The 9,746-nt window shown below is 44.2% G+C and overlaps 1 protein-coding gene across 1 annotated transcript in view; it reads right to left on the bottom strand.

Moving 5' to 3' along the window:
* The window catches only part of SLX9 (SLX9 ribosome biogenesis factor), a 21,398-nt gene extending 11,871 nt beyond the window's left edge, over nucleotides 1–9,527 (bottom strand). The window contains exons 1-2 of the mRNA XM_087716657.1: nucleotides 9,334–9,527; nucleotides 5,827–5,935 (exon numbers count right to left, since the gene is read on the bottom strand). Coding sequence (XP_087572783.1) covers nucleotides 5,827–5,935; nucleotides 9,334–9,462 — 238 coding nt within the window. The 5' untranslated portion in view covers nucleotides 9,463–9,527. The remainder of the gene's footprint in view (nucleotides 1–5,826; nucleotides 5,936–9,333) is intronic.
* Between the last annotated feature and the right edge of the window lie 219 nt (nucleotides 9,528–9,746).

Below are 9,746 nucleotides of genomic sequence, written 5' to 3'. Positions count from 1 at the left end.
CAGTCCAGCTTCCCCAAGGGGGCACCTAGCCGCGCTTACTTCCTCCATCAGACTTCTGCTGCTATGCTTGCTCTCCATGGCCAGGTTTCTCATGGTAGTGCAGGAGGTAATAGCATGGGTCAGAGGCAGGCCCACTCCCTCTCCATGTGAGGAGACCCAGCTTTATAAGCAAAGCATCCTCAGCGATAGGATGGAAGACCACCGAGAGGACAAGGCGACGGCGAAAGGGCTGTTGGTGGCCAAGTGCTAATGCAGGACTTCTCTCAGATCCTCCCTCACATTCCAATCTCCCTCCCTCTCTCCCTTCCTGCCTCCCTTCCTTCTCATTCCCATTTCCTTTCTTCCTTCCCCCCTTCCTTCTTCTCATTCCCATCTCCTCCCTCCCCTCCTTACCCGGGAAGGGATGAGGGGAGGCGGAGAGGGTGGCAGCATTGCTGGTGGTGTGGCTTTCCCATATGGAGGGTGGGAGGCAGGGAAGGGTGTCCTGGTGAAAGAAAAGTGCTATGGGGCCAGTGGGCAAGGCTGGGTGGGCGAGCAGCTCATGGAGGCGACAGAGGCGCTGGTGATGGGAGTGGCGCTGCTGCTGGGCTATACTACATGCTGATCTACAACTTCATGGCAGCTACCTGGCCTGGAATATGGTCAGATCTGGCCTGTGAGGCTGCCCTGAACACAGCAAGGGGCTGGCCCTGCCTCCTCGGCCCCTGCCCACCCAAGCCCAGCAGAGCACTTCCCCTGGGTGTGCACACAGGAGGCAACATGCACAAGGGGGCTGGCATCCCCGGTGACCATCTTGCCCTGCAAGCTGACTGTGTTCTGAGTGCTCCCCTTGCACCGAGGATGCCAGCCCCATGTGCTCACTGCCTCGGTCAGGGCCAAGGTGGTGATCTCTAGAGTGGCCCCGTGGGCCAGTCTTAACCCCATCATGGGCTGGATCTGGCTTGCAGGTCTTGAGTTTGACTTCTCTGTTATGGTCCTTCCAATTTGATTTTTAGTAACAATGAAAGAATAGAGTATTGCCACATTAGAGACACAAGTTATTTGTGAAATGCACTAGGTCATCCTCTAGTTCCATTCAAATATTGATGATTAACACTTGGGAACCATGGGAACATAAATATAAGAATAAGAAACATAAGATAAGGTACATGAGGGGCTGCCAGAAAAAGGTGGGGGATCAATTTATTCTCCAGAGCATTTGAGGGTAGGACAAGATACAATGGTTTGAAGCTCGTTAAAGAAAGATCCAACCTGGAACTAATGAGAAACTTCCTGACAGTGAGAAAAATTAACCAATAGAACAGCTTGCCTCCTGGAATTGGGGGTGCAGCATTTCAGGATGTTTTCAAGAAAAATTGGACAAAAATTGGAACCTCAATGGGTATATCAGTCCATGTTAAGGGCAATTGTCACTTTGGCAATTTATTTCTAGTCACCCTGCAATTCTTTGTTCCTTAGTTGTCAGGCAAAGGGAACTGAGTTTTGTCATCTAATGCTCAGCAATCATAACATCATAATTTGATTGAATTTATGACTAAGCTGGTATAGGATTTGGTCTTGATTTTCATCCTGGATAAGTGAGATGATTTGCTTTTCTCAGTGAAGATCTGTCCTGCTCAGGAGAGTTTGCCAGTATCTATAATATCTCTTGCATGGCTCTTAGTGTCGCTAAAGACCTTATGTCCTGCCATAAAACCAGGTGGCATTCCATGGTGAGATGGCATAGTTATATTAGTTAAGCCAACAACGTTTACTTGTAGAAAGGAAATATTGACACTTTCTACTACTGCACTAGTATTAGAGAATGTAGTGTATTATTGTACTGTTATACAGTGTATATTTTAATTTTAAAAAATTGATCGTGTAAAGAATTTTCCAAAGATCTCAATAGTCTAGAGAACTGAAATCGCAATTTTATACTATAATGATTATAATGCCATGCCACTATAATGGCTCCATGTAGCTTTCATTTAATCCAGAAGTGTCAAACTCAAAACCCACAAGATGGATCCAGCCCATGATGTGGTAAAGAGGTCAGTCCACATCCCTTCCCATCCCGGTGAATACGCATGCATGCAGGAGGTGATGGGCACACGTGTTGCTTTAGCCCAGCCCCCACTGTCCCAGCAGGCACACGTGCACACAGGAGTTGGGCGCACACTGGGATGGGGTGGGCCTGTGTGTGCGTTTGCCTCCTTCTATGCGCACATGTACCTGTCAGGATGGCATAGGCTGGGCCGACGCGGGACAGCCCCTTACAGTTTCAGGACAGCCGTGCTTACTGGCGTTTCAAATGTGTGAGTGGGTGGGTGTGTCCTGCAGCAGGGGCTCTGGATCTGGCCATCCAAGAAAACAGTCATGGTGGTGGCGGCAGGAACATGATGCGGACCACCGGATGCACCTGCTCCATCCCATGTGGCTGGGACAGGGCAGATGACTGCCCAGCGCATCCAGCAGGCTGGACCGTGTGCCTCTCCCCTGCATCTCTGCCTCTGGCTACTGCTGTGGGCCAAGACAAGGTGAAGCAGGGGGTGGGCCGGCTGCTGCCTACTCTGTTCTGTCTGTTTTGGTTTGCAGTTGGAGAGCAGGTCACCACTGGTCAACTCTTTAGCTCTCTCGGTCTTGTCCTTGACCTACACGTGGAGCGTGTTCCTCTTGTGCACCCGACACACCTCAGCATTGCTGTGGGATGCCGCTACCATTGTGGCAGCCAGAGCTCATAGAGATCCACTAGGCCACTGCCATCACTGCCCGGAGCACCAGGCCCATCCAGCACAAAGGAGAAAAGGCCAGGTAGAAAGCACAAGTAGAGGTAGTAGAACAAACCCAGGCCCAACAGGCAAAAGGTGCACCCTTTTCTTCCCCAATACATCTTGGCCCCACCGCAAGCTGCTAATGCAGATTGGCAGACCCACTGAGCCCAAAGGAGGTGAAGCGGCCAGATAGAAAGGCCATGAGAAGGGAAAGCCAGATCCTCATCAGCGCCGTGGCTGCCCAGGCCCAGCGAGGATCGCGTGTCTCCCCTTGGACCATGCCCCCTGAGGACAATCTCAATGCTGATGTGGCCTGCAATGCAATCAAGTTTGACACTCCTGATCTAATCAATTTAAGTTTTACAATTAATAAGTGAGCATGTGGAGACAGGAAGAATAGAATACTCTCCACCCGCCCACCCCACTGTCCACAAAGTTGTCGTCTCCTGCTGAATAGCATTCTTTCCTAACCTGGGCACATCGGCTCAGGGAGTTCTAGCCGTGGTTGTGTAATCCATAGAATTATGGGGAGAACCAAAACTGGGGAATCCACCTTCACATTGGACAATGCAAAAGGTATTGAGACATTAGTAGGAGAGTATTAGCCTTTCAAAACTGGCAGAATGGTTTAGAAAATGTTGGGAGAATTTGGCGAATCTTGAGAGGAGATGGGCTTTTGGAATGGAGCAAGCAGAACAAGAAGAAATATCTAGAGAAGTAGTGTTCAAACTCTTTTCAATTTTTTCCCTCCTGCACTATTTAATTTATTGCCTGTTCCTTTCTCGCCTTTTTCCATCTGTCCTTTGTTGTCACATGGTCATATTTGTTCGTATTTAGTTCACACTGATAGTGTTGATAGTATGAGAACCAACTCTTACAAGCAGGAAGGAAAGGAAGCAGAAGTTCCACTGCAAGAACAAAAGTCTGCTTCCATATATTGGCAGAAGCTTGTAAATTCATTTTAAAATATTTTTCCTTCTAGAAAGGCCTGGAAAACATTTTTCTATCAGTTATTAAATAGGCAAATGAAAATCATGCTTATCCTTTTCAAAAAAATATATTAGAATCAACAAGGACATTAAGGGATGTTTAGTTCTCCAGAATCTTAAATCAGTCAAACTGTAAGAAAAGCAAAGAATGAAGAAACAAAAAAACATTTTTAAAAAAAATTGGCTGCATCTCGATGTTACAGCCTCTATTGCTTTAAACTCAGACCTAATGATATCTATACACAATGTCATGTTCGAAGACCCGACTGTTTTATTTCCAAAAATGTAAGCCTCATGAAAACAATTCATTTTGCAATCTAGTTACCACAGAAACGGCAAAATATTAGTATTGAATATAACAAATCTTTGATTCAAATGGTAGGAATTTAAAAACATGATTTTAGAGGATAGATTTGAGATTCTTGAAATAGCAACTTCTAACTCATAAAAATTCTACAAGATAAGAGCTAACTCTGTTATAAAAATGTACCATATTTTTCAGAGTATAAGACACACCTTTTTCCCTCAAAAAAGTGACTGAAAATCTGGATGCGTCTTATGCACTGAATACAGCATTTTTTGCTTCCAGAAACCCCGCACCCTTCACCAAAATGGCTGTACATAGCCTTATGGAGGCTTCCAGAGAGCACCTGGGGGCGGGGGAGGGCAGAAATAAGCAAACAATGGGCTGTTTTTTGCTCATTTTTGCCCCCCTCCCCCGCCCCCAGGAGCACTCTACAAGCACCTGGGGGCGGGGGAGGGCAGAAATAAGCAAACAATGGGCTGTTTTTTGCTCATTTTTGCCCCTCTCCCCCGCCCCCAGGAGCACTCTACAAGCCTCCTAAGGGTTATTCATGCCCTTTTTTTGAAGAAAAAAAAATGGGCCGTTTTCATGAAAAACTGTCTGTTTTGGGGAGGTTTGCAAAGTGCAAAAACTTTTTTTTTTTTTAATTGCCTCTTCAAAACCTTGGTGCGTCTTATACTCCGAAAAATACGGTAAATAATCTTAATGACTGGAAAGTAATAGATTGGAGGATGCAAGTTTGCCAACAATGAAGGCATCCATATGACAGTTAATTAGTTAAATAATATTACAGAATAATACTGTATTGGATTATCAGTATTATAAGATCAGTTGTCCAAAAACTTTGTCTTGAACTAAAAGCAGACAAGTACTTATAAGTAAACTTTTTTTGAGGGGGGTGGGGGATATATCATCTTAGACAAGAATGACATGCCCAGCTTCTAGCTGCTCATATTTAAACACCAAGAGCTAAAAATCTGTTTTTTAAAAGATATAGAGCATTCTTGAACCAATTTCTACATATTATGAAAATTTCTCGCAAGGGACAAGAAGCACCACAAGATACTTACTTAGTGTGTGCATGTCTGTATGCATGTGTATCTGTGTGTATATTTGTAGATAGACAGGTAAACTGAGGAACAGTATAACAAATAACAATAACTAAGACATTTCTCAAAAATTAAATAATTTTACAACAGTCATTTTTGCAAGTTGTTGTTTAGGAAAAGATTAGCCTAATTATTACAGTAAAAATACAGGACATTAAAGAAATCAGCAGTAAGTTTTGCAATGCAGTTTTCCATTCTCTTCTGAGCAATTTTGACATAAATGCACTTCATACATAGTCAGGGAGGGAAGAGTATTATGAGCAAAAAACCAGAAAGATAGACTTTGAGAACTGCAGAATGTTCCCAACTTGAGTAAAATCTGTGTTTTTGGGAGCAAGCACTGATTAAAGTTAGGGAGATGAACTGGATCCAGTTCACATGCCCTGACAACCAGGATCACATCACAGACAAGTCTTAATGGGGAGAATTCCAGTCCCCTGAGATCATCTATTTCTCACAAAGTAGGAAGCAGCCAAAGAATCATTGTTATCATGTTAAGCATGAAGAAAAGTATGCATTCAGTTTGATATGAAACTATTTCCACTTCTATCGCTTGATCCAATTTATCAATTTAAAATCAAATCAAATTACAGTCATTATAGTCAAATTTTATCCATTTTTACATTCTTATTCATTGCAACAGCCATGTGTAAAAGACACTCAATTCTTACCTTTTATGACTGAAACAGGATTCCTTGAATCAGTGTCCAACTTCTTCACTAGAATTTTTGGATCAATATTCACCCCAGAAAAAATGTCTGATGTCAGAACTCCCTTGCCCTAACAAGAACAAAAATAAAGATGGGCTGTAACCAATGTTTAATCATTGTCTCCATTTTGATATACAGAATTGGAGCAATAACTTCATTTCTTCTTTTAAAGGGGGCATGTTTACTGTAATCCAATCTATAGTATGCAAACACTGCTAGTGTTTTTGCAGAACATATAATACTTCAAACCACTTGGTATTTTAATTTATGTAATCACCACCCTGTTCTTCAAGCTGATTATTTAGTATATTTAGCTTATTAACTTATAGTGTGTTTCCCCGAAAATAAGACCCAACCAAAAAATAAGCCCTAGCATGATTTTTAGGATACTCCTAATAGAAGCCCTACCCCCCAAATAAGCCCCAGTTAAGATTGTCAGCCCTGGGGGGGCATGGCCAGCACAGGAAGTGGCAAGCATATGGGGGCTGACAATCTGTGCAGCACAGGTGAGTCTGAGCACTGTGACCATGGGCCCAGCCTTCCAAGCAGCAGGTGGAGGCAGAGGCACAGGGGGTAGGCACACAATGCGGCAGCTATGGCAGCCACGGGCAAGCAAAGACAGACGGTGGCCATGGGAAGCTTATCCCGCATGTGCGGCTGAGCTGGAGGATGCACAGGATCGAGCATACAGGAGCTACGGTGTGGCACCACCCCTGCCCCTGGGTGACTTCCCAGTTTTGACAATGAAAGAGAACTGCTCTGGGCAGAAGCAAGGAGATTGTGTGCATCAGCCTGTTGCCTGTGTTGAAAGGCAGAGATTCCCTTTCTGGAGGGAGAGAGAGAGAGGAAGGGGGAAAGAGCAAATCTAGCCTGTAAAATGAAGTCACATCTGTAGTGTTTCCCATGGCTATGCTGGCAACTCAGCACATGAGCAGGAAACCCGAGCGTGGGATTGCCCAACAATGCCTTTCCTCTTTGTTTGCCCGTAGCTGCAACGTGGAAGGTGCCCATGTCTGTGGGCCAGTTCGTGGGCCTCCCTGTGCCTTTGCTTCTGCATGCTGCCGGTGCCCCTGCCACAAGGCAGGTAGTGAGGTGAGGGTGGCACCACGCCATGACACCCGGTCGTTCGGTCCCCTCCTCCAGATTCGTCGTACATGCCTCCCATGGCTGGCCACCACTCCGTCCCACCATGTCTTTGCTTGCCCATGGGCACAATGGGGAAAGCGACTGTGCAGTGCATCTGGCTGGCCAGATCACATGCCTCCCCCCACTGCCTCTGCCTGCTGCTTTAAGGGCCAGGCTAGCAGTTGCAGCACCTGACTTATTCTGAGTCCATCCATCAAAAGTTATGGAACAGGGTTTAATACCTCTATAAGAACATTAGTTTGTTTGTTGGGGGTACTTTTTCTTTTCTTTCCTCAAAATGTCATTGTAATCATATTGAGATATATGAGGTTGCTGTTTTTGCCATTCTATTCAAGAATGCAAGAATTAAAACATTACTGTTGTTATAATAAAAATGCAGCTTAAATGAAAATCAACTTAATTTCTTTTCTTTTTTAGATATAGGAATTACTTTTAAATATCAGCCTTTCTCAGACTGTCAACCACAGTGATCAAAACTACAAACTGAAAATTGGTTGAATATAAAAGATGGAATCATAAGGCTGGTAGGGAGCTCAGAGGTCTTCTAGTCCAATCCTGTTCAAGGCAGGAGATTTCATACTATCTTGGTCAAATGGTTATCTAGTCCATTTTTGAAAATCTCCAAATGATGAAACTGTAGGAGGCAAGCTATTCTATTGATTACCGTAAATGTTCTAACTTTCAGAAAATTTCTCCTTTCACAATAAGATAAGCAATCTTAAGCATATTATGTGCATAGATAATTCCCAAACTGCAGTTCCAGTTATGGAACAGGTTTTAATATTTTTTAAGGATACTTATTTGTTTTCCGGCTATCCTTTCCAGCATACACTTGTGAAGTTTCCTCTACTAAATAAACACTACATCGAGAAAAGGCTGCTTTTCTGAAAGGATCCAGATCTGTCTTATATCACCACCTGGTGGAGAATCCCTATACTATACCTTTTGTCTCCAGTATTAGCAAATAGGAGTGATGATCTTGACAAAATAAAGTTTCCATTGACAATGGGATGGAAATAAAAAGAATGTTTTGCTTAAGCTTGGGCAGATAGGAAAAACTGCAACTTATCTGAAACGTGTTGTAATGTACAGTAGCTGCCTTTATGGGGCATATGATGCAATGATGATTAATAATGGTGCTATATTGTACTTAACTGAAGCTGTCTCCATTATAACCTGATTGTACATTGGTGATTAAAGCGAAGTTTCAATAAGAACCAAGTCCTTAACTTTTTTTAAAAAAAACCAACTCCTTAAAAAGTCAGATTAGACAGTTTGGTGTGCACCAAGGTAGGTATCTCATATTCTCATATTAAGATGTCACATTGCACTGTTTTAATTAAACCAGGATTCTCCAAAGTAATCAGCATGGACACCAACGTTTCAATGTGGTTATCCAAGGGGTCGAGAAATGTCTGGGAGTCAACAGGTTAATAAATGATGGAAGGTTAATTGGAGCCAATCTTGGGGAGTGGGGTGTCTCTGTAGAACTCCATGACAGTTCCCAGTTCTTAAAGTGAGGTGACTAGTGTGAAAATAGTGTTACCCAGTGAGAATGGCTTTAAGTTGTCTCCATCAGTTCTATCGCTAACATATTGCTACTGGCCTGTTTTATGTATTTGTTATTCTTAGTATCAGTTAGTAGTATTTTTGAATTTATGTTCATATAATATTTGGGTGTCAATGAATAATCTGAAATTCCATGAACAAATCACTGAGCTTGAGTCTTAAACCATGATGGAACTTTCGCAAAAGAGCCAGCGAATTGCAAATAGGGAACACAGGTTATAAGATATGCCCACTAACGAGGATGTGTTGCCACTTGAGAAAGTATGATACGTAAACGATCGAAATTAACAGGGAGGAGGGAAGGGATGGTAATGAAACATTAGGCAAAAATGAGTCATTTCCCTCTTCCGACCTCCCTTTCAACTATGAACCATCCTGAAATTCTAGAAAATAAGGACTGACAACGCAAATCGCATGCCAAGTGTCTCTTGGCAGTTAGCTTCCTCCGATTAATAGGCCTTAGTCTTCAAAAGAATTAGGATGCAAAGCACAAAAACGCTTCCCTAATCTAAAAGTATCTGGGCAAGCTTTAGTTCTCATTGATGCTCCTTTCATGGAAGACATACTACGCATCTCTCTTAGAAAGTAACCAGGGGGACGAACAAAACTTCAAGCCCGCCAATCTCACTGCCCATGCGCTTTGCACAGGAGGGGGGGGGGCAGTTAACAAGCATCGTCCCCCAAGAAGCACGTGTCTCTTGCGCTCGTGTCTTCCTCTTTTCATAGCTTCCTCCTCGCACCATCGCCACCCACCTTTCCGGTGTTAGCGCTGAAGGTCAGCACGGCCGCCGAAAACACCTCCTCGCCCCCACTCTGCTGTGGCTGTGTCGGCTTCGGCGCGGGCTGGTGGAGCCTCCTCCGCCTTAATATTTTCCCCACCATCGCGAGCAAAGAAGGACCAGCAGGCGAGGGTGAAGGAGCTGGGGGGGGGGGGGGAGCACTCGCTAGCAATTTCCCCCGGAAGTGCACCGCGTGTGCTGTAAAGTCCGCCGCCCCTTTTTTACGGCCACGAGAGGGCGGCAGCGTTGCCGTCTCCTTTACGAGTGCGCCGGGCGGGTTTCGTATTTTGAAGGACAGTGGAGTGTTGAAATAAGAGCTTTGGACACAATTATTCAAGAGATGAATGTGTGCAAAGGGTGTCTCTGTCTACGTGAAACGTCGATGCA

Source organism: Thamnophis sirtalis, unplaced genomic scaffold (genome assembly GCF_051295495.1).
Source record: "Thamnophis sirtalis isolate CommonGarterSnake01/CBP01778 unplaced genomic scaffold, rThaSir2_p1.2 scaffold_5, whole genome shotgun sequence".
NCBI lineage: Eukaryota > Metazoa > Chordata > Lepidosauria > Squamata > Natricidae > Thamnophis > Thamnophis sirtalis.
The sequence above is the reverse complement of the archived record's forward strand: the minus strand, read 5'-3'. Positions and strand labels throughout refer to the sequence as shown.